At 38.4% G+C, this 25,631-nt stretch overlaps 1 protein-coding gene across 3 annotated transcripts in view; it reads right to left on the reverse strand.

The window, feature by feature from the left end:
• The window catches only part of ASPH (aspartate beta-hydroxylase), a 194,300-nt gene extending 179,638 nt beyond the window's left edge, over positions 1–14,662 (reverse strand). Inside the window, exons 1-4 of one of the 3 annotated variants that reach the window (XM_035011222.1) lie at positions 14,148–14,662; positions 8,163–8,312; positions 6,626–6,670; positions 5,150–5,218 (exon numbers count right to left, since the gene is read on the reverse strand). In XM_035011222.1, coding sequence (XP_034867113.1) covers positions 5,150–5,218; positions 6,626–6,670; positions 8,163–8,312; positions 14,148–14,157 — 274 coding nt within the window. In that variant the 5' untranslated portion in view covers positions 14,158–14,662. The remainder of the gene's footprint in view (positions 1–5,149; positions 5,219–6,625; positions 6,671–8,162; positions 8,313–14,147) is intronic. The other 2 variants (XM_035011224.1, XM_035011223.1) reach the window with 2 other exon arrangements.
• Positions 14,663–25,631: the final 10,969 nt, after the last annotated feature.

Raw genomic sequence — 25,631 nt, forward strand, 5'->3', positions numbered from 1 at the left:
CTACTACAAGAATGAGGAGTGCCCCTTTCTTCACTAGAAGTGGGGAAGCCGAGCACGGGACTAGCTAGGAGCTGGACTGGGGAGAAAGATCACACGTTGCCTTGTGCTGTTTGATCACAGCTGCCCCACTGCTCGTGAAGCCCTGGGTGAGCAAAGGAAAGAAAGAAACAGGACACTGCTTCGGGTTTTCATAAGCCAATGACTTCAGTCCCTGAATCAAAGTTACTGGTTATGTAAATCCAAAATGACACAAGTCTTGCCCTGAACCCCTTCGTTCTGTGACGTACCATCAACACCATCTGCAGTTTCGCTTTCTTCTTCTTCTTCTTCTAGCATTTCAAAGGGAGTCATTATATCATAGAGAAATGAGAGGAAACCATAAAACCAATCTGAACTTTCCTCTGCTAAAATATTAAGGACTTCCTCAAGAGAATCAATATTTTCATTACTGCCATCTTTGGTCAGGCCTACATAAGAATAAAGGAAGAGAGAAAGAGAAAATAAGGAGAGCAGTTAGGTGGAAAAAAGAAGTTGAGGAAGAGTGATCTCAAAAAGGATGTGCATCATGGTCACAGAAGTTAACAGAAAAGATACTTCGGAAAACAAAGAAACTGATTAAGATGCACACCTTACAATCAACTCTCAATCATGTACTACAGGAAAGGCACAATTTGACCAATCCTCAACCATTCCTACCAGCCCCTAACTAGGTTTGCCTTTCTCTCATTAAGAGAATCTAGAGCCCCAAACACAAAATTGTGTTAGCCAAAATCGACTGATTAACGTCAATGGGAAGAACGAACAAAAGTAATAGAGGGTAAAAAGATAGAGCCTTCTGACAGCCTCCACGTTTGCTGATTTACCAACCAGGTATTATCGAGAGTTGATTATACAAGCATTTACATATATCAATAAATATTCATCGAATAAAAAGGTTCATTTCCTCACACTTTTCCCCTTCGGACCTAGAGTTTACTTAAGAAACTCTGGGGTTAATATGACTAGCAAGATTACTGTTTATAGCATCCACAGATGAACATAAATTTATTCAAATTATATCAGATAATCAAATGTTCACACTACCAAATGTTAGCTTTACAGTGCTCTGGCTACTTACTCATGGTCCTATAATTCTGACCAATAATAAGCATCAGCTATTAATAATAATTCACTCTGCTAACCAATATTAAATTTGATCAAGGACCCAGCCGGTCATTTGCAACAGGAATATTTGAAGTCCTCTTCACATAAGCCCCAGAAATTAGCTTCTACTGTAAAGACCCGTGACTCCTGTTGTTTAAGTATTAGTCCCAAAACAGGCCATCACGATGGAAAGAAAGCAACGTATATATTGGTTTTATCATTTTTTTTTCCTGTTTAGTAACTGGCTTCGGGTAAGAAATATCTCTCAGCCCAGTAAATATCAAAATCCACCAATACTGGCCACGCCCTATACAGCAAGACCCGTAATTCTGAAAGAGAAAAAACACAGGGTAGACAGTTCTGGCTATAAGAAATGTGAACATCCATGACTTGAGAGCTTTTCCGATGCTAACCACCCTCATTCAGTAGGTTGGGCTTTGGCGGCTCAACGTTTCTCCATGTAAACGTAACAGCCAGGAATCAAGATGGGCAGGGAAGGTACAACAATGAGACAGCTAGCATAAATATTAAAGTATACAGTGTATTTTCCCCACTTCAGTGCCCAGAAGAACTACATCATATCATTGTTCATAGGTGGAGGTCGGGGGGAGAAAACAAACTGCAGTTAGTATTTTTGGTATTTAAATTACTCGTTGACACAACTAGAATATTTTTTCACTAAATCTAACAGTTGACAAGTGCTATGAACAGAGGAGATCTGTATTCCCACTGAAATCTCTGTGGGAATAACATTGTTTCTTCTTCCTGCCTTAAAACACTATAGCTGTATATTTCTAATAAACATGTTTATTTTTCTCCATTTTCAAATATTAGTATTTCGAAGTATCAAATATAAAATATAAAACTTTACCAGCCTTCAGTATGACAAGCTGAAGTATTCAACAAATATGTAAAAGTACCTGAACAAACTATAGACCCAACTATGCAACAACCTTCCTGTGGTTCTTTAGACAAAAATATTACTCCAAAGTGAAAAAGGAAATATTCTGGGTATATTAATTCCTTAGCCTCTAACAGCAGGCCTGAACCCAAGGGCAGGGTGTGAGCACCTCTGAGTGGACAAGATCTAGTTCACTTATGCGTCTGTCCAGTCTACAAATGTTTATCAAGGCTCTAGGAATTGTTGACTGGCTTCCCTTTTGTTCTCCAGCCATACCTGATATGGAGCCAGCTAGGTGCTAGTCATGGACAAAAGGACAATCACGCAATCCTTAGGTGGCATTACTCTAAAAGGATGTTACTCTTAGCAAGTGGTCCTTGGATCATTTTCCTGTTGATTTTATTCGGGAAACAAGTTTCCAAAGAATACAATTTCCAGCAATGTAGTTTTCAATAACCCAAACCGATATCAAAGATATTTTATTCTAAGTAATTTGGCCACAAAAGTAGGAAGCTATGTAAACTAGGAAAGGCTTAGAACATTTTCAAAGTATATCATAAGGGCCATGGCCAGAAACAATGAAATAAAACTAATGACGGCTGTTCAGAATATCTTGATTTACTCACACATATTTCATTCTCTCTTTATATTTCACAAGAAAAACCAAATCTTAAAATGTGCAATGTAAATATGAATGTGTACACTTCCTCAAATTGGTAAGATTTAGATTATGCAAATTTAAGAATGCAGAAAGAAATACTTATGAAAGAAATGCCAAACCTATGAAAGCTGAGCATATTTCAACTGTTATTACAAGCTCTCCCCTAATCTCTAGCTTCCTACCTGCATCTGCCCTTTGGTTTCCTGGTGCCTTAATCCAAACCCTTACTCCTGAGCTGCCTCTCCAACGAGAGTACACCCAGGAAGCCTGGCTTCTTTTTGGGTACACACTCACTGAATTTGCTCCCCCATAACCTCTCCCTGAAGATACAGAGCCCATTAATGTCTCTGTACCCCAAGAATCTCATCAGGCTCTCTCTTTGCAACCACCTGCCAGTAACAGAAGCACAACTAAGCTACAATAACCTCACAAAACTAAAAAAGACTTTTAGTCATAGAATTCAATTCCAGTCAAGCTTGTATTTCATGCAGAAAATTCAATCACTATAGAAATAAGGTCAGAGGACATAAGTGAGCCTGACAGCTCACCTCTGGTTTGTTTCGGCTAACTGTAAAGCCATAAGCTAACTATGAATTAGTACCTTTATATGATAAAATCCTTTATTTTAGCCTTTGTGCATTTAATAGTCAAATTACCAAAATGAACTCTGAGATTCACCAAATTTGGTTCCTCCAAATATATAATTCTTATAAAAGGAACAAGTTATGATTTGCCCATACCAAATAAATGTCTACTGCAAATGGCAATGTTTTTAGTTTCAATTAATTAGCCTCTTAATGGTTGCTGAAAAACCTTACGGGAAATAAACTCTTGCAATCTAAAATACTAAAAATCAAGTTATTAATGTAAGTTTCTATAGAAATCAGTGTGCTCTATAAAGAAATAACATTTTAATTTTTAATAGTTGATATTTCCTATCTGACAGACCACATTGTTGATTTTATTTTTTTCACATAGCTGACTTCAAGCCAAAAAAAAAAAAAACCCAACAAAATATAGCAGATGAGAAGTAATATTATTTCTAAAAATGAGGAAACATGGCCCACATGAAGTTATCTTTAAAATGATAACTATTCAGAATCCATCATTTAAAATAAAGTAATACGATGGAGTAATAAACCATTTATAGGCAAGCAAATTAGCATCATTCTGATAGGTTAAATTCTCTACATTTTACTTCTTTTGCATGTCTAGGATTATAGTCTTCTGAGGATTTACTATATCCATAGAAAAATTTAGATTTAGATTTACTATATCCATAAAAAATTAGAAAAAACGTAATGACAAAATTATATAGAAAATTCCATTAAGGTTAAGAGAGGAAAAAAATTTCATTGAGAGTAAACTTCCATTGTTAAGTAGCAAATATAATTCCCATTGAGAAGTATAAGAAAACAAACTAAGGTCAAAATTAAGAAGCTAAATTACATTTAATCACAACTAAAACACTTTTTTTCATATTTAGAACTTACTGTTTATAAGGAGGTTAAGATTAATCTACCTAAAACTATTTATTCCATTGGTTATAGATGTGATACCCTCCCATTTTTTTCATATCCATAAGATAAACACAAAATTGTGTGTCTAGGATGAATTTCTTTGCATCATTACTTTAGTAAGTATAGTATATATTACCATGACATATTTATTATTTTTCTAAGTACTTTAGTATACAAAATTTTAATACATGTAACACTACATAGTAAAACAAAGGAAGTGATGCTCTTTAACAAGCAGAAACACATATCTCACTAGGCCAGATCATATAAAACTTGCATATTAAAATTAACATCGTTTTTTTCTAGGAAGGCAGCATTTTAAAACAAATGAGGGAATATCACATATTTATACATTACAAGAAATATCTCAATGATAAAGACAGGTAATTCTGGTGGTAGAAAGAGAAGGGTTCAAGATTTCTAAAATAAAGAAACCCAGCCAAAAACTACTGGTTCATATTTTAATGTTACCTTTAAAATAGGCATAGGACATTTTAAAATGTCGGCTACCACAATTTTTATTTCAAAATGGATTTATGTAAGCCTTTAGAAACTTACATTTTCAAATGGAAGTGAATTACATCAACTAATGCTCAAGAGTGACTATAAATACCATATTTGAAAACAGGTTAGTACCTTATCTATATGTTCAAATATTAAGTCCAGACTAGGAAGTGCTTTAAATCTGAACACAGATATGAAATTATGCTTAATGAAAATATATGTGCAAGAAGTCTATACTTACCCATTTATAAAAGTATATTGAAATATAAATCCATGGAAAAACAATTAAGCCATTAACATTTCAGTAAGAATGAAATACAGAACTGAAGTGGGAAATATTTTCCATAAAATGTGTGTGACTGGACACAGATATTATCAAGGCAAAGATCACCATTAACAAAAAATAAAATGTCTACTTGCCTAGTAAAACTTTGGCATCATCCACATCAAAATCTCCATCACCATCAGCATCATAGACTCCTAGTTTTCCTGCAAGAGGGAGGAAAAAATGGATGGGAAGAAAAGGGAAAACAAGTTTGATAAGGTATTACCCCTTATTACAGTCCTGACCATCAGTCATAAATATTACCAATCAATGCAATTCTTTGCTCTCTGAATCCTGAAAAGCAGTGTTAAGATCTTACCTAAAAATGATAGATTCAGGAAATGTTTGCCTTACAATCTAAGAAATATAACTGAGATAATATTTTCCTTAAAGTTTTAACAATCTGCTGATTTAATCATTTTAGCTGAATTTTTTTATTATGTTGCCAAAAATAATTTTGGTAAAAATTTCAACATAAATAAGAAACATTACTGATTTCTAAGTTACATAAAATGTAATGCTTCTACAGTATGAAAGTTCCTCACCACCATCAATACTGAAAATAAAGAGAACACCTACCAAGCCTCAAATAAAGACTAAGTATAAATAATTAACGCCAAGTATAAGTACTAAAAATAAGAGCGCAATTAATTTTATATTTTACAATAATGATTCATAACAGAAACATCATGAATCAACTTAAAAAAAAAGACTTTTATATACTGGAAATACAGTATATAAAACTGGCTTCCTGAAACGACAAAGGAAAACTTTGTTATCCCACTTAAAACTTAACTAGCACTGGCCATCTACTATCAAGAAAAAATAAAAAAAAGCTTAAACCAGACCACTTGAAAAGACAGTACTCTCAGAGCCTTTCCTCTTCAAGCAAAGTAAAATGTTATCTAAAGGCTTTATCATCTAGGAACACTGCCATGTTTAGTACTCCAAACATGAGTCAAACACATTCAATTCCCTAAAAAACATTCTAAAACCAACATCATTTAGAACTCAGCATTGGACAATGGCTGTGAGGAGACATCACATAGAGCAATATTTTAAACAGCATCCACAAATACAGCGTTAGTACTAAAAAATCAGTCTGCAGCACTGTTACCATCTCTTTAATAAAATGTAAGTTAAAACACTGCAGGAGAGCAGGCAGAACTTTTGGAGTAGAGTGGCTGTGATCAATCTTTACCCTCCCAGAGCCCTCGTTCTACTTAGGAAAATAGTTAACTAGCTATGTAGAAATCTGGTTTAGAAAGCACACACACACACACATTAAAAATAAAAATAAATATTAACGGAGAGATAAGGAAGTTATCATTTCTATGGCTAAGAAAATATAAATAAGAAGCGCTGATCTGCAGATGGAGGCTATCTATAGCACAGAGCTCAAATAACATTAAAAAGACAGAAAATACCATACTTTCTGAGAAACAAAGGGAAAAGTTGGTCCTACCACCTATTTTCTCTGATGCAGGGGATAACTAAATTAATAGAATAAGGATGAGGTTTTAGAGACTAACACAAGTAGACTTAAAATGCATCTCCAATAGCCTACCTACCTTGAAGTACCTCCGATAAGTTATAACGGAAGTCCTTTGCTTTGGCTGCATGCATGTAAAAACACGAAAATTGTTAACTTGCCCTTAAACATACAAACATTTTTAATCTCTTCTTTTGCTTAAGAGATGTTCCCTAGCAACATATCACTGTAAGTCAACAAAAGCACAGATCTACTCAGAAGTTTGTCTCCGAACTAAAATTCTTCCTCTATTACTCTATCATCTATCCAGAGACACTCTCCTTTAAGTAACAATGAAAAACTGCAACAAACGGCAGATTATCCATAAGCATGTTTTGCCTCCCCCCACCCCATCGAAAGACGGCTATAATCTAACATCTAAAGCAGAAGTACAGAAGGCTTTACGGAAGGGATGGGGTATTCTATGCAACACGGTACATATAGATGAGCATGCATTTTTTTCAGTGACAGGGTCCACACTTTCAACTAGATCTTTAATGATCTAGTTGTATGTATGTATTCACAATAGCCAAAAAGTGGAAAGAACTCAAAGGTCCATCACTGATGAATGGATATGCAAAATGGTGGTGAGTATCCATTCAATGGAATGTTATTCAGCTATAAAATGGAGTAAGCACTGAACCCTGAAAACAGTATGCTAAATGCAAAAAGGCAGACACAAAAGGCCACATATTGTATGATTCCATTTATATGAAATGTCAGGAGTAAGAAAATCATAGACACAGAAATATGTGTTTGCCAGGAGAGAGGAGGAGGGGGTGGTGGAAATATTCTGAATTAGATCATGAGGAATATATTAAAAACCAGTAAACTGTACATCTTCACATATTAACAATATTGAATTTTGTTATGTAAATTTTATCTCAATTGAAAAAAAGACTTTGCGACTTCGGAGTATGACTCCAAAAATGGTAAAGAATCATTAATGTAAAAAGTATTGAAAAACTGCAGTGATTATGGGAAGAGAAAAGGAAAAACAAGGAGAAAGGAAGACAACTATCAGAAATAACATTGCAACCTCCTCAACAGCATACAGACAGCACCTATCCCAACACACACACACACACATACACACACCCCTATACCAACACCAGTACACACATACACACATACACACACACTGATTCATTCCAACAAAGAAAATGGGGTGTGCTTCTAAATGCTCTCTAAGGAAGGGTCTAGCAAACTGGGTCCTGATATAAATTCAGTGGCTCATAAATGTTTAAAATTCATAATATAACAAGATGGAATAGAAATGATATAGTACTGCATTTCCTAATAGTTAAGTACTGTTTGATAAAACTTTCCTGTGTGATATACATACAATAAATACCTATTTTTTATTTTTACTACAGATTATGTTCGAAGAAGTTGAAAAGCCACTACTCCCAGGTAACCCTGATAACACCCCCTTTTGTTTCTACACTATTGAGAACAACTGAAAGGCTACAGAAATTACCCCCAAAATATGATAAATCTTTAAGATTACTAAAGGATGTCTTTCATGCTTACAAATTCACATAAGAACACCTAAGAAACGATACCAAAATTCTTACCTAAAACTTCCTCATAATCAACAAGATCAAACCAGACGACAGCTACTGATGTCCAGACTCCCAGCAATGCAATGACCATAAACCATGTGAAAAATGAACTTCCAGAAAGTCCTCCTTTCCTCCCATTTTTGTGTCCTCCATGCTTTGTCTCTGTTTAAAAACAAAACAGATGAACAATGTCATTATAGAAGAAGACACCTTAGTGAACACCTCTTTTTGCTGAATTATTTCTCCAGTTCCTTGAAAGTACTTACAATGGTAAATCATTTCAAAAATAGTTTTCACTCAAATTCTCAAAACATGTTAAATAAAATAAGATTTTTTTTAAAGATTTTTTTATTTATTCATTTGAGAGAGAGAGCACAAGCAGGGGGAAAGGGAGAGGGAGAGGGAGAAGCAGACTCCCCGCTGAGCTGAGAGCCCGACGTGGGACTCGATCCCAGGACCCGGAGATCATGACCTGAGCCGAAGAAAGACGTCCAACCATCTGAGCCACCTACAATGAAGATTTTGAAACAGAAAAGATTCTGCTCAGACTCAACACCACACATATAAAACTCTGACTCAGAAGTAACGAAGAAAAAAAAAAACACTTATTGGCTAACAATTTTTTAAAAATAAAGGTTAAGGGGCGCCTGGGTGGCTCAATCGTTAAGCATCTGCCTTCGGCTCAGATCATGATCCCAGGGTCCTGGGATCGAGCCCCGCGTCGGGCTCCCTGCTCCGCGGGAAGCCTGCTTCCCCCTCCCCCACTCCCCTTGCTTGTGTTCCCTCTCTCGCTGTGTCTCTCTCTGTCAAATAAATAAATAAAATTTTAAAAAAATAAATAAAAATAAAAATAAAGGTTGATATCATATGTATATTATATGTAATATGTATACCTTCCTTCTAAGTTCTTTACATATAACCTCCTCCAAAGTTTAGCGCATATCAACAGCTTCATGAAATCACATAGAAATGTGGCCACATCCTTTTCTTTGACCCATTTAGTTTCTGGAGAATCTTAAAAAGCCTGTTAATGGCCACAGAAAATATCTCCCCCAAAAATGGCTCCATATTCTTAGCCAGAGAGAGACAGAAGAAGAGAAGGAGACTACTTATAGGAAATAGAGGTCAGGGAAGAAGAGAAGCAAAATAGTACAACAATCAGTCCTCCTCCTTTACAAGATCCACCGGGGCCTAAGGAAGCAGGAAAAGGCTCATCATACACAATCCGTCTCAATGCAGGAAACAGCTTTGTATACCTGCAGTCCACTGAGTGTCATTTATTACATTTGCTATTCTTCTGGAAATAGTCTTCTTACAGCCAAAAGTAAACAAAAATAATGAAAGTCAAGCGATACTGACAGAAAATGGTCAATGCTGTCCTTAAAAGAAAGGACCACCGTATTCAAATTTCTTTTGGAAAGGAACATAATAAATATTATTCAAAGGATATGTCATATTCCCAAATGTCCTCTGAGAAAAGGACAAGTTTATCAAGCAGGTAGGACAGCAGGACACTCTTCTCTTTGTTGAGCATGTGCCATGTACTTTAAAGTGCTCCCACGTGCATGGCGGCATGTGACTCTCACAAAGGTCTGGTCAGTGGATCTTAAGAGGGCATTTCTGGATGTCTATAAAGAACAATTCTTTATCCAGTGCAACTGTGCCTCACACTGCAGGGCAGCCGGCATCCCTGGTTTTCCTCGGGTCCCGGAGGTAAGTAGCTCCCCGATGATGACAAACAAAAATATACCCAAACTCTTCCCAGTGTCCCCTACAAGCGCGGTGCCTGGGTCAGAACCACTGGGGGTAAGGACAGTAATAATCATCCCTGTTTTATAGAAAAAAGATTACGTGGTTTACTCCAAGTCCCCAGCACAAGTTGGATAGAGCTAGGAATTAACCTGACTTCTCTGGTCCTGAGTTCCTTGATCCGTGTGAGTGGGCCAAATTACATGACTTTAACAAAGCTCACTAGCTCTAATCTAGAACTGGCTTTCTCACCCCTAAATCCAACTCTCATTACAGAATACTGGTAGTAGTACCCAGTGCCTCAAATTAAGAATATACTGCCAAATCTTCTGGAAGAAAAAATGAAATGAAATTCTTCTTATTAAAAAGATACACAGTTTTTTAAACAAATCACTAGATCAACTTTTCAAAAGGGGCCATAAAAACTATATCAGTCAGAGTGAGTGTATGTATGTATACACACTCAAATACACACATTTTTTATCTATATAGCCATATTTAAGTCTATAAAAATATGACTAAGACAAATTTCATTCTTAACAAAAAAGTCAATTTCCCTTTCTAATGTTCTTTAAATATTAATAGACCTATCAAAAAGGACCAGATTTATAGTCATAGAATTCACAAAAGAATACTCACCAAATAACATATGGCCATCTAATGTTTCTAATATGATCTATTATTAAAAGTCTCCAAAAAGCTTGCTTTATAAAATCATAATGTTTACATTTAAAAAAATCCTTACTGGGCATAGATTATGAAGTTACATATTAAATCCACTTAAAACAGGCTTCAGTGTTTCAATATCTGAACACAGCCATGGGAGGGAGAGACTGGGTAAAAACTCTGGCAATGTTGATGGGGGAAAATAATGATTTCCAATACTTTTGTGTGTCTAAAGCATAAAAATTATAAGAACAATATAGAACATCACTAAAATTTTTAAAAAGTAAAGAAAAAAGTGGGGACGGGAGCACCACAGATTCACTAGCAATGCTATGTGTTTAATTTATTAAAACTTCAGTGAACATGAAGACATTTTTCAATGCTGTATAAAAAAAAAATCCCTTATTTCCGGGGCACCTGGTTGGCTCAGTCAGTTAAGTGACCAACTCCTGATTTTGGCTCAGGGTTGTGAGATCGAGCCCAGGGTCAGGCTCCACACTCAGCGCAGAGTCTGCCTGAGATTCTCTCCCTCTCCCCCTAACCCTCACACTCGTGCTCGCTCCTTCTCTCTCTCTCTCAAATAAATACATAAATCTTAAAAAAAAAAAACCTTAATTTTATATAGCATACAAATATATACATACATACCTGTTTATATAGAATACTAATTATAATAAGAAAAATGCCTTCTGGAATATCCATTTACCTCCAAATATGGATTTCTAATTTAAAAGGAGCTTGTAATGGAATAGCTAATGAAACAATTACTTGAATTCAAAGTTCAAGTCTATCTCCATGTCTATTTCTTTCTTAAAGCAGAAATGGAGGAGGAAAATTTCTAAGATTCTCAAAAGGAAAGACTCATTTATCTGAGTTAATTCAGCAAATACTCATCTAAGTTACTGACCTGCAACACCAAATATAAGTAAAAGGTACAAAAAGTTTTCTTTAAATTACATAAATTCACGCACCATAGCAGAGATGGGGGGAAGGGGATCAAAACATAGTAAAGAACATACCTTTAACTAGAATCCACTTATATTTGTTTTAAACATGATTCTAACAACTTTGATCAAGTTTCCTAACATACTGCACAAAACTAAAGAATATACTTTAAAGACAACCTCACCTATAGGAGTTCAAGCAACAAAGTGCTGCTGGAAGGAAGGCCTGTAGGAGGTATGAAAACCAGCAGCAAGAGCAAAGAATTTGAAAAAATTAAATGGCAGGGGGTGATCTATGATTGATGCGTGCAGGCAAACCTCGAACTATCCTTAAAATAATCTTAAATTGCCCTTAAAATAATCTTAAGTACAAGGGAATGATGACATTCAGACTGAGTTTGTCATTAAAATATTATTTGAAACTGTTTAAGAATGCAAAAAAGGCGTAATAAATCCAGAAATGGTTTTCATTTACAGTATAATTTATCAAACAAATTTATCACCTTAAAAGATTAATGTCAAAAAAGGGTAAATGTTACTTAGCTAGAATATGAAATTATTAGCAGTATTTTATCCTTCCTTTCTAATGTCAAATAAATTCTTACTCTGGTTTCATTAATCTTATTACTGTTAATATCTACTAATACCACAAAGGAACAAAACGGTAAATTATAGAAAGGAATCTTTCCCAAGACATCTCTGTTACAGGAACTTTCCACTTGACACCAAATAATACTCCCGCGATATGTCACTTTGTAAATATGGTGTACCTAGTCCCAAAGGGCAGATTATTTTCTGTCCAATTAACTGAAAAAAGCATAGTAAGATAAACACTTCAAGAGAGTTTAAAACACCCTAAGCAAACCTGAAATCAGCACTTTGTTCCAAAGTATTCTGGAAGAATGTCTAGCAGTTAACCCTATTTCCTAAGATCAGAATAAACCTAAGAGTCTTCATTTCATTTTCTGACTATTGTTTGACCTGTAGTCCCAGGGATTAGTCAAGAAGATTTTTTTAATGGGGGTTAAGATTATGGTAAGAACTATGTGATTCATTTTTTTCCATGCTGACCCATCAAAAGTAACGATCTCCAAATCAGAAAACTGTTCTTACATACTATTCAACACAGTGAGCAATGAAATGTGCCTCTCTACAAAATGTGGGCTAGGGACAATAGGTCATTTTATTTATTTGGTTGAGGAAAAAGAAAATAGAAGATATACCCCAGCACCTGAACAGGAGTCACTCAATTACTTAACTGGGTTACAACAAACTGAATTACAAATCAACCATGTATGAGTTTTGCTTAGCACTGTGCTGGTAATTTCATATTTATACATAAACCCCACATTTAAAATTTAAAAAAAAACACAAAAACTGTCAAGCAACTCCTCAAACTGATTATTTTTTCCATGTTACAAAATGTCACCATTTGTGAGTCAAGAACTGTTAACAGTAGGTCAGAAGTACCAGCCAATTTTACCTCACTGCACAGATTATATAATCCTCAGAAAAGAGGAGAAATGTCTTGTAAAAGAACTTAAAGATACATATCTCAAATTCAGCAAATACTCATCTAAGTTACTAAGAAATTCTTCATCATGGCGACATGAGGCACTTTATCAGAATAGTCAAGTGACCCATTCTAACCATTTACTCAAAATGATGTTCAAAGTAGGGATACTCATATTCTCTATACTAATAATAGACTCCTTCCAATGGCCACTTAGGCAGTTGAGAGTTGGAAGCTGTCTTAACACGTCTTTTTTTTTTTTTTTTTTTCCTTAAATAAAATTTCAACATAATGAGCAGGGTGGGAAGGCTACAGAAATCTGGGGTCTTGAGATGGTGTTTGTTTGTGAATATACATGCCACAGCAGAACTGTGGTAGTCTTTACCACTCTAGTAGGGTTATCTAATGTAACAAAAACATATAAATAAGAAGTCCAAATCAAATTGAAAAACAAAACAAAAACATAATGAGCTAATGTAGCTTACTCTCAATTAAGTGGAAAGACAGTCTTACCTTACAAAGTACGGCAAAAACAAACATATACAAGAATATAAATTCAACGCATTGCTAAAGAACACTTGAAGTTAATAATTACACTAAAAAATATATAAATAAATAAAATCCTAGTGTCTTTACTTTGCATTTATTGCCCGCTTCACAAAAATTAGGTCAGTTTCCACATATGGTAAGGCCTGAGTCGAGCTTTGCTTAAACCAGTTAAGTGTGCTCGCTAATATAAGACGAGATTCACACAGGCCTTAAATTTCCCATAATTTGAGATCTGAATACACACCATTCTTTAAATTCACTGTAATTGTAAGATCAAAGAAGACCACTTGCACATTTTTCTGAAGGTTGTAAAATGTGGTCTCTGACAGTATAACATACTGAAAGATATTCTAAGTTAAGACACCAAAACACAGATTAAAGACAGATTACTCCATGAAAAATTAAACTACCACGAGAAGTTGATGTCTCCAGCAGTTCAAAATAGAAAATGTAGAAGATGCAGTCGAAGCACTTAGCCAAAAATATTTTTAAGAGTGCACAACTGAAAACAAAGCTAAAATCTGCCAGCTAGATCCTAAACCACTTTTAACCCAAACAATAAAAATGCACCTTTACCTTCAGCCATTTTGGTCTCCTCAATCCATGAATAACATAGATGGAAGAGAAAAATCAGAGCGCTATCAGCAGGTATCAGGCACGCCGAACACCCTTCCCTACTAGAGCTTGGGACTGGCCAACTGCTCCACGGGCAAGGCCTCTAGAACAGAAATTGGACCTGACTGCAAACTCTGCTCACCAGTTATTTTTAGAGGCCTCTTCCTCATGGCCAAAGACTGCTAATCACTCAGGCGAAATGCTCCCCTAACAATACAACAGCCTTTCTCTCCCCACTTACGGGATTCCTCTCTCAGTGGGTCCTGTCTCCCAACTCCAAACCCTAAAAAAAAAATGAAGCATGCTGGAGAAAAGGAAATGGAACAAATTGTCCTGCCAGTTTTGTTTTCTTGGAATCAGGCTTCAATGGTTTCAGCCCAAGGACCAAATCACTCAAAACTGAAACAAGTCTTGCTGTAACACGTGGCCCTGTGCCCAGGACCCGCTTGATCTGGCCCCTCAGAATCTAATCAAATGCTTACATGAAAAAGACCATGACTTAGTTTGTGTGAGTGAAACAGAATACTAAATAGTAAGAAATTAATTAATGCTCTGGAATTCTGATTCACAGGCATTACCATCCCAAGTCTAATTCCTCCAATAGCAAAAGTAAAAAGAGAGGGAGAGAGAAAGAAGGAGGGAGAGAGAGCTGAGAATGAAAGCATGGAGGGAGGGAAGGGAGGAGAGGGAAGGGAGGCTGGGAGGGAGGGGACAGGGAAAGAAGAAACCCTTTAGCATGGCAGCAGTGATCTAGGAAACAGGACCTCAGAGAAGGTACTGGAAAGAGAGTGTGCAACTCTATTCTGGTTTTTTCCACTTCCCTCCAGCCCCACCTCCAAATCGTCCCTTCTGTGAAATAAAACCAGCCCAATGCCGCTCGCATTTATCCACTGATTTAAGATGAGCAGTTCACAGAATGCATCAGAGCTCCGATTAGTGTATTAAGTTAATTTAGCACAAATAGTATCCAGAGCAAGGCAGCAGCCTTCCAAAATTGTTTATTATGAGTGTTTAGTTTTTTTTGGTCAAATTGAATGCTTCACATGCAAATTAAACATTTAAATGTTCTGAAGAGGAATCAGCAACCTATGGTCCCAATATTTGATTTGGAATAGAGCGAAACAAGGCATCGGGGCCAACTGAACAAAACTGACGAGTGTCTTAGGTGTCCTCTGACCACGAGCCATTTCCCGCCCCCCTTTCCTTTCCTCAAAGATCTGTCCTGCCGAAGTTAGGGCTTGCTAAAATGTTACATGATAGTGACTCATCTGTTGACAGGGATTTAAGATGACCCCCATCATGCAAATTTAGTACTTTGGAGGCTTTCTTTTTGTTTTGTAGTTTTCAGAGAGAGGGAGAGTGACAAGAGACCACGTCCTGGGGCCACAGGAAACCAAGCCACTACATTCACATGGCAGGGGCGGGGGGTAGCCCGTTTCAGACTTAAGGAACCCGGGTTCGATTCCTGGCTTCTTCACTAACTTTGATTTGGGGAAGACATCAATTTTGGGGGCCTCAATTTCCTTGCCTTTAAAATGTGTCCTGGCTTTAAACACCTGAACTTTCCTCCCCTGGCCTGAAAGCAGTAAAATGTGTCCATTAATCTTTCCTTGGGCCAATAACAGAATGGTATGACAGGACAAAACAGGAGCCAGAAATAAGGACCGAAGGGAAAAGGGAAGAACGGTTCATAGCTGTGCTGTACGTATATGTTTAAAACTGAATATCCCGTCATCCTGTTTCATGTATGGTTGAGTTCTCAGATTTATAAGTTTTTAGACATACTTTCATTGAATAAACATTTAATTAAATGGGGGGAAAAATGTGTCTTGGCACAAACCAGGCATGCAAAATAAATGTTCGTTGAAGTCATCCATGCAACACATTTCCAATGCACCCATCAGGACGCATGCACCAGCCTCCTCATCTCCAATCCCAGCTCTTTTTCAGGATGCCAGCCTGCCACCAGGACTGCCCGAGCTGCTGGGGTTCCTTCTCTCCCTTTATGGGCCCGAGCCAAGCCAGCTGCATCCTAAATTACAGGTCTGTGGCCAAGGCTGAACTGAGGCAGGAATCACACCTACTGAATCCGGGTATACCTCATCCCTGAGGTTTTTTAACACGGCTCCGATGACTCCTCCTCGACAAAGCACACACATTTACACAACCTTCTCCTTCACCTTTTACAAGTTTTGCAGTTTTTTAAAAAAATGCTTTCCCTCCTTAGTATCACAATAATGGCATACCTGTGTATTCTAGATAGGGTGATTAGGATAAATCTGAAATAACATTCAATCCATCACATTCCTTAAGGAAAAAGAAATTCTGAATTCCAAGTAACCACCACTTAACAAGAATAACAACTTATTTTTGTGACAGGAAATGTTTATGAAAGGTTTAAAAATAAACTCATGTGCATATTGTGAATCGTGTGTTTAAAACCCTAGCAGTGACGGCTAAAGTTATAAATGAACCAGTCCTTGTAATCACTGCTGGGGCTAATAGCAAATTCCCAGGTCCAGGCAAAGACCAAACTTCTAACATGTGCTCTGAGACTATTATTATCAGCCTGATGCCACTGGAGACCACAAGAACCAAGTCTCAAGTCCACTGAGTCCAGGCTCTACCTGCTTCCAAGACCTACCAGGGGAAATCCATCAGACTGCTCATGGGACACACTGACTACTTCCCTCCCCACGCCCAAGTACATGTTATTGCAGCAGTGGTTCTCACGAGCACACTGGAGTCACCTGGAGGGCTTGGCAAAACACAGACTGCTGGGATGTCTGGGGGGGGGGGCTCAGTTTGTTAAACGTCTGCCTTTGGCTCAGATCATGATCCCAGGGTCCTGGGATCGAGTCCTGCAACCGGCTCCTTGCTCGGTGGGGAGCCTGCTTCCCCCTCTCCCTCTGCCGCTCCCCCTTCTTGTGCTCTCTCTCTCTCTCTCTCTGACAAATAAATAAAATCTTTAAACACACACAGACTGCTGGCCCACCCCCAGAGTTTCTGAGTCTGTGGGGCCTGAGAATGCATTTCTAACAGGTTCCCGGTGGCTGATCAGATGCAGCTGGTCGCAGGACCGCACATAAAGAGAACCACTGCGCTACTCACTGTCCTAGCCATCTCTAATTCTCGGGGTCTGGAGGAGGAGGAAAGGAGTACTTGCTTTTTACCGATTTCCAGACCATCATTTCCTTACCACCTAAAAAGGAAAACAACAAAACCCTGTTCCTCTGAGGCCCATGCCATCCAATTCTACTGCCCTCCCCCCTGCCTTATCACTGTCATGGGCCACGCCCAGTGCCCTCTCCCCTTGGTGACGTCTTCACCTCCATCCTAGCCATTACCACGTGACATCAATATCCATCTGCGTGGCAAATGTGACAAGTTCTCTTACGTTCCCCAGTGATCTTGTTCCCCTCCATCCTCTATCCAACATTCATTCTTATATCCCTATCGTGGATCTTCTTATAAACCCACCCTAATTCGCCTTCCTAATCCTATCTTCATCTTTGTTGAAGTATCTCTAGCTTTCCTGGCACCATCATCCTCACAGATCCTGTAACCCTGCTAAGAAAGCTCTGTTTGCTTGAGCCCATCATGAGAACTGCAGGATATAAGATACCAAAAATATATTTCTTAAACACAAACACACCCCCTTTTCATGTACGTATAGTCTCCAAAGCAAACATGAGCAACTTTTACCACTTGAAACCTAATATTAAATAGCCAGTATTACAGACATAACAAAAGGCAACTCAGCAGACATTGAGTAAAATCTCCTTAAATACACCGCCCCCAGCTAGGGAGCACCACCTCCGTATGTGAAGATTTAGGTTGTACCGAATGTGTGATGCATAGGATAAAAACACCCACTTGGATCATAACCCTATTCTTCCAGCTTGTCGACCCAACAGTTTCTTCTCGGATCCTGGAGTTCTCTTGCTTCTACTTTCTTCTGAACCCTCCTCGCCTCCTGCCTTCACATCTTTCCATATCCATCTTAAGAGTCCACAGTTCATCAGTGAAGTCACTGCCTGACTCACTAAACCCCTCATCCCTCTACTCCTTCGGTGCATCCATCTGCCGGGAGGTAGTTGTCTCCCCGGATGAACACAACTATTCACCCTCTCCACGACTGGCAAGGCAGCGAGGCACACGGCACACCAAATGAAATTCTGCACAAGACTCAATGGAGCCAACCCCAACCAGCCCTCAGGGCTGCTTGTCATCCTGCCCAAGCTCCAGAACACTCACTTTCCCATTCTCCACCAGGGCTATTTCCCACATCTCTGCCCCTAAAGTAGTCTGTTTTCTCATACTCAGAAAATGCCAGAGCCTCTTCCATCACAGAAAACAGAAGCCTCAACAGGAAACGGTCTCGACCCATCACCACCCTCTGTTCCCCAGCATCCATTCTCTGCTTTCCTCCCAATCCCTAGGCTCCCTCCCCCTCCTCATCTTCTCAGTCTCCTGTACCAGCAGCCTCTCTGCCTTCACTACATCTTCGCTCAAGCCCAGAGCTAGTCCCTGTTCTTTCTCCTCCCTGTCACCGAGGACATTCTCAACAGAGCTGTTATTTCACTGCTTTCACTTTCTGATGGCCCATTTCACTCCTCACCACCCACAGGCTGCGACTAGCTTCTGCCCCGTGTAGGTACTCTAACGTCGTGCCAATGACTTCCAAGTCACTGAACCCCATGGAACATTCTCAGTCCTCATCTCACTTGCCCTCTCAGAAGAATTCTCCCTCCTTAAACAGTCTCCTTCCTTGACTTCCCTGCTTCAGAATCATCTGGTATTTCTTCTACTTTTCTGGACTTTCTAATTCTCAATCTCCTCTGCTAGTTCAGTCTCTTCTAGTTAACTTTTAAATGTGGAAATTCCGTATGCCTTGGTCCTATGCCATCTCCCTGGTTGACTTTGAGCCACCCTCCATATGGCTTAAATCCTTCTCTCCTTTGAGGTCCAAACATGAGAGATGAAAATGGCTTCCATGGATATAGCTACTACTGTGTAGAAACTATGAACCTGGTGCCTATTAAAGGACATGACCTCTATTTAAATGATTCTCCACATCAAAAAAGTACGCACAGCCCAATAATTCTGCTGTTTGTTTCTTCAGCTCCACACTTACAACGTCGATAAGAATTTTTTTTATCTGCTTTCTTGCCCATAACATCAACCTGGAAAAAAAAAAAATCCACCCATGTAATGCATAATATCTGAGCACTTATGACATTCAAAGCAGTGTAGAATACACAAAAACACAGCCTCTATCCTCAGTGCCCTTTTGATCTACTGGAAGGAAGGAAGGCTTTTACCTGTGTTCATTCATTCCAATATTTACTGAGTATCTACTATATCTGACAATCATTTAAGCACTAGAGATAAAAAGAAAATAAAACATGGTGTTTGCTATATAAACATTGAAAGTAACTCTCTCAACCCTAGCACTCACTCTGAATCAGGTGGGGCGCAAATTACAGCCTACCTCCCACTTCTGTATGGACCATGAGCTTATGAAGGTGTTCACCTTTTAGATCAAGTGAAAAGAAATCAAAGACAGAAACTCATTAACGGGAGACAATGGTATGAAACTCAAACGTCCGCATCCATAAATAAAGCGTTACTGGAACCCGGTTGTATCTGTCTGCTTACACTGCTGTCTGTGGATGCTTCAGGCTACGGGAGCAGAGCCGAGCAGTTGCAAGGGGGATTATAGGACTGGCAATGCTGAGCCCTGATCGAAAACGATCATGGTAATCCCCCTACAGCCAGTGACGGGTGAGACAGGCAGGCCTAAGCCAGTCGAAACCATAAGCAGCAAGGACTCTTACTCTGAGCAAATGAGAAAAAGCAGCCCCTTTTCTTCCACTGAACATGAACAAGGAAGCATGCAATCCCAATTGCCTCTGGCTACCATCTTGGCTCCAGGAGAAGAACCAGCCTCAAGGTGACACCTACGCTAAGAGCAGAGAAGCAGAAGGAACACGAGGCCCTGAAGACACCTCGAGCCACTGATCATACCACATCTGGAATCATCGTATCACATCTTTTTAAAGGAAGAAAATTCCTAATTGTTTATGGAAGTCTGAGTCTGGTATCTGTTCCTAACACAGATGCCGCCCTTACAATCAAGCAAGAATGGAAGACCACAGATCATTGCAGTCCAAAACAAAATGTCTGTTTTGTTCACGGGAATATCGCCATCACCACATTTAATAAGTGTATTAATGAAATGCTTACTATGTGACACTTTGTAGTCAATCTTTGTAACTATGATGCAAGTACTGCTATCCTTATTTTAAAGATGGAGAAAAGTTAAAGATGCTAAGAGAGGTTTGATGACTTTATTGAAGGGCAACCAAGAGTTGGTTGCTACTGAGTAGCAGAGCCAGTATTCAGGTCCAGTCCAGTCTGATATTTTGTTGTCTGATACCTGATAACACTTTCATCTGCTGAAGGAACCAATAAGTGAATGAAGACACTAAAACAGTGGTATGTGGAGAGTGCTACAGAACCCCGTGCTTGGGGTGTGGGGGTTTCGAAGCCCAGGGTATGGGAAGACATCGAAGAGAGAACAGGAAGGACTAATGAAGGAGCTAAATTGTGAAGGCTATTTAGGAATCACGCAGGGAAAGGCAAAGCGAGGAGCTGTCCTAGAAGAAACTGCATGTGTACATTCGAAGACTACAGAAAGTGACTGAATATGGCTTAATCAGTATAAACGTAGAGAGAGAAGCAGAGAATGGCTGGAGAGGGTAAGACGGGCAAGATCATGAAGTGCTCCCTAGATCATGCTACAGAATTTAAACAGTATCTTGAGTCCTTGAGGAACCCCTCAAGGTTTTCAAATAAAGAAGGGGCATGACTTAATCTCCACTTTATAAAGATGGCTATGACAGAGGGATGAAACAGGGCCAGTTAGGAGTAATCTAAGCAACAACTAAAGGACCTAAAATGTTCAACTGAAGGAGCTCTAGAGTCAGAATTGGGATCCCAACTCCAGTTCCCACTGTTACTAGCTCCATGATCTTTGATAAATTAATCCAAGCTTCCATTTCTTCACCTACAAAAAGAGGAGGAAGAGAATTACTATGAGAATTAAATGCTAAGCTAAAGAAGCACACAACGTCTGACATATAGTGAGCACTTGCTAAGTGGCAGCTAGGTTTATCCTCTACCATTATTGTTATCAGTTAAGTTTATAGCTCAGGAGCACCAAGCATTGGAAGCCATCAATATACAGTAGTTAAAGCTACGGAGAGTGTGTAGCATGGGATTAGAACAGGGCCCAGCAAAGAATCCTGGGGAAGACTACCATTCAGGGAGCAGATAAAGAAAAGGTACAAGAGCCCAGTAGAGCTGGGGTTAATGTAGTCTCTGTTGACTCTGACCAGAAAGACTTGAAGGGAAGGAAAGAAGAAAAGGAGCCCATATTACTCATTTATGCTATCTGGCTGGGTAGAGGAGGCAGAGTAGAAGGAGGTTTTGTGTTTTGTTTTGTTTTTCATTAAATGAGAAAAACTAAAGAAAGGGGACTAGGCTATGGGAAGGGGTAGAGAAGGAGAGTTCTCCGGGGTAGGTAAGTGATGGCTCAGGTCTGTGAGTACATGGTATGGACACACCAATAAGGGTTCCCTTGGGAGGCCCAGGCTCCTGTCTTAGTCTTCGTTTTTCCCTTAGGTAGGTGGGGGCCCAGAGGTCTCTAAAAGCTGCGTCTGCCAAGATTCTAAATTGTTTCTATCTGTGGTACTGGCTCCTCTCTGCTCACCCTCCACCCTACCGGGCCTCCTCCTCAGTCTAAAGAAAGAAAAGGGGCTGTACTGAACTACACATTAAAGATGTACATCAATGTTCAGCACGTAAATCTACTAGTACCTTCATGAGACACAGAGCCCTTCAGTAACCGTTATCTGAGATCTGTGTCTGGTACCCTAGACCTCCAGGTGTACTTACTGGTTACAACTAAAGAGACTGAGTAGTTAAAACCCATAAGATCATCAAATAAACCTGAAAGTTCCAGAAAACAAGCATTATGTTCTACTCATGAACACAGTTCAGTTTTGAAAAAAGTAATGTATCCAGTGCTAGTCATTACCATTTAAGCAGGAAAATGGGCTCCATACCAAGTCAACCTGAAATTACCAGGATCCAATGGTTTACCTTCTCACAGGTATTAGAATATCCAGTCTATTTTATAAAGACTTTCACTTTCATAAACTCAAAAAATTCTGTCTCAAAAATAACTATAATTTTTTTTTTTATTTGAGAGAGAGAGAGAGAGAAGGAGAATGAGCGGGGGAAAGGGGCAGAGGGAGAGGGAGAAGTAGACTCCCTGCTGAGCAGGGAGCCCAATGTGGGGCTCGATCCCAGGACCCCTGAGATCATGACCTGAGCCAAAAGCAGATGCTTAACTGACTGAGCCACCCAGGTGCCCAAAAATAACTAGAATTTAAAGATATTTAAAATTTAGGGGGGCCTGGGTGGCTCAGTTGGTTAAATGTCTGACTCTTGATTTTGGCCCAGGTCATGATCTCAGAGTCGTGAGATGGAGCCCTGTGTTGGGCTCCAGGCTCAGCCTGGAAGCTGTTTAAAATTTTCTCCCTCCCTCTGCACCATACTCCCACTTGTGTGCGTGCTCTCTCTCTCTCAAAAAAAAAATTCCAAAACTTCTAAAAGAATGTATAAAAGGATAGCTTTGTAACTTGAAAATAGGAAAAAAAAAGAAAATAGGCAAAGTTTCTTAGACAAGATAAAGAAAGCAAAAACCATTAAAAAATGAAGTAAACATCAACATAAAAATATTTGCTCTCCAAAAGATACTATTAAGAAAAAGGTAAGCTATAGACTGGAAGAAATTATTTGCAATACATGTATCTGAAAAGAACTTCTATCTGGGATATATTAAAGCTACAACTCAGTAACAAAAAGACCAAAAAAAAAAAAAAGGCAATAAAAAATAGTCAAAAGAGGTAAACAGAAACTTTGCAAAAGAAGATAATGTATATGACCAATAAGCACAAGAAAAACTACATGACATCACTAGTCATCAGGGAAATGTAATTTTAACCTACAATGAGAAGCCACTGACACCCACCAGAATGGCTAAAATTAAGAAGACTGACAACACCAAATGCTGGTACAGATGTAGAACAACTAGAATTCCCACATACTGTTGGTGGGAGTGTAAAATATATTGTACAACCACTCTGGGAAATAATTTGGCAGTTCTTTTATAAAACTAAACAAACACCTACCTTATAACCCAGTAATTTCTCTCCTAGGTATTTACTCAGAGAAATGAAGACATACATCCAATAAAAAAAAGAAATCTCCAATATTACAATATTCACAGAATATTCTTCATAATATTCCAAACTAGGAATAGCCCAAGTGTCCATCAGTAAATGACCAGAAAAACATACTGTGCTCTGGTCACACAATGGACCACTTGGCAACAAACACAACAAGATACTCATACATGCAACATGGATGAACCTCAAAAATATGCTGACTCAAAGAAGACTTTTTTTTTTTTTAAGATTTTATTTATTTATTTGAGAGAGAGAGAATGAGAGAGAGCAAGCACATGAGAGGGGAGAGGGTCAGAGGGAGAAGCAGACTCCCTGCCGAGCAGGGAGCCCGATGCGGGACTCGATCCCAGGACTCCAGGATCATGACCTGAGCCGAAGGCAGTCGCTCAACCAACTGAGCCACCCAGGCGCCCATGACTCAAAGAAGACTTAAAAAGTACTTACAAAATAAAGTTCCAAAACAGACAATACCAATCTACGGTGAAAAAATTTAGTACAATGATTGCCTCTGAAGGCAAAGGTGGTGGCAAGGAAGAGACTGGAGTTTTCTGAGATGACAGACATATTCTCTATCTTAACAGGTTGCTTCGGTTACACAGATGTAAACATTTATAAAGACCACTTGAGAATACTACACTAAGATTTGTGCAATTCACTGTATGCAAACATTACCTCAGGGGTGAAAACCATAAACAAATGTTGAGCTCTAGTTAATGTCAGACATACGTAAATGTTTAGGAGTCAGGTACACTGATGTCTACGACTTACTCTGAAATGCATAAAAAACAGATTGATTGATATGATATAAAGCAAATATATTAAATATTAGCCACTGTAAAATCTAGGTGGTAGGGTCACTATACAATTCTTTTAACTTGGGTGCATATTCTAAATTTTTCATAATAAATATTAGTTTAAAAATAAAAATACATGAAGTACCCAGGCTAAATGTAATAAAAGATGTGTATAACTTTTGGGTAAAATTACGAAAATTAATGATAAGACTTAAATAAATAGGAAATTATACTATGTTCACATATAGGAAGACCTGGCTTTATAACTGTGTATTTGTCCCAAATTATGCTATAAATTCAATACAATTCCAGTCAAAATCCTAAAACACTTCTCATGAAACTTACTTGATAAGCTCATGCTAAACGGTACAGTCACGCAGAAGGAAAGGTTCAAAAACAGCAAGGACAATGGTAAAGAGACAAGGCAGAGGACTTGCCTGATCAGATATGCTATAGAGTGACTCAGTGAGGTACTGCTCCTACATGCTTGGAATAAAACAGAGCCACACAGATTTATATACAATACATGATAACACAGATTAGCGTAGAAAGAAGACACTTTGACTGATGGTACAGGAAATTTTCATCATCCATTTTTTAAAAATATTGAATTAGACCTCTACCTCACAATATATACAATAAAACCTACACTTGGTAGTTTAGAGATCTACATGTGAAAAGACAAAATTTAAGATATTTTAGAAGAAATAAGAGAATGTTTTATGATCTCTGTTTTGGAAAGGATGTCTTAAAGCACAAAGGTACAAACCATAAAGTAAAAATTATAAGATTAAGACGTTAAAATCTTAAAATTCTGTTCAACTAAATATGGTATAGAAAATGACAAGGCAAATAATAGTATTGGGAGAAGCCCTTTACCTTACAAATAATCAAAAGGCTCAGGATGTAGAAAAGAAATTCTACAAATCAAAACGAAACATAAAAAAACAAACAACTACACGCTCAATGAACAGGCAATTCACAGAAAAAGAAACACAAATGGCTATTCTCAGGAGTAATAGGCAAGTAAATGCAAGTTGAAACCACAAGGTAACGGTATCACACCCACTAAACTTGAGAATATCAAGCCTTACCAAGTGTTGGTAATGTGGTTACAGCAAAAAGGAGCTGTATCCTGTGTGAGTGGGAGTGTAAACCTAATACGACCACGTAGATGGCAGGAGCAAGTTAAGTTTAATAGATGCATTCTTTTTTTTTTTTTAATCAGAGAGAGAGAGAATGAGAGACAGAGAGCACGAGAGGGAAGAGGGTCAGAGGGAGAAGCAGACTGTCCGCTCAGCGGGGAGCCCGATGAGGGACTCGATCCCGGG

The sequence above is a fragment of the Mirounga leonina genome, unplaced genomic scaffold (assembly GCF_011800145.1).
Source record: "Mirounga leonina isolate KUSES-001 unplaced genomic scaffold, KU_Mleo_1.0 Mir_165, whole genome shotgun sequence".
NCBI classification, from domain to species: Eukaryota; Metazoa; Chordata; class Mammalia; order Carnivora; family Phocidae; genus Mirounga; species Mirounga leonina.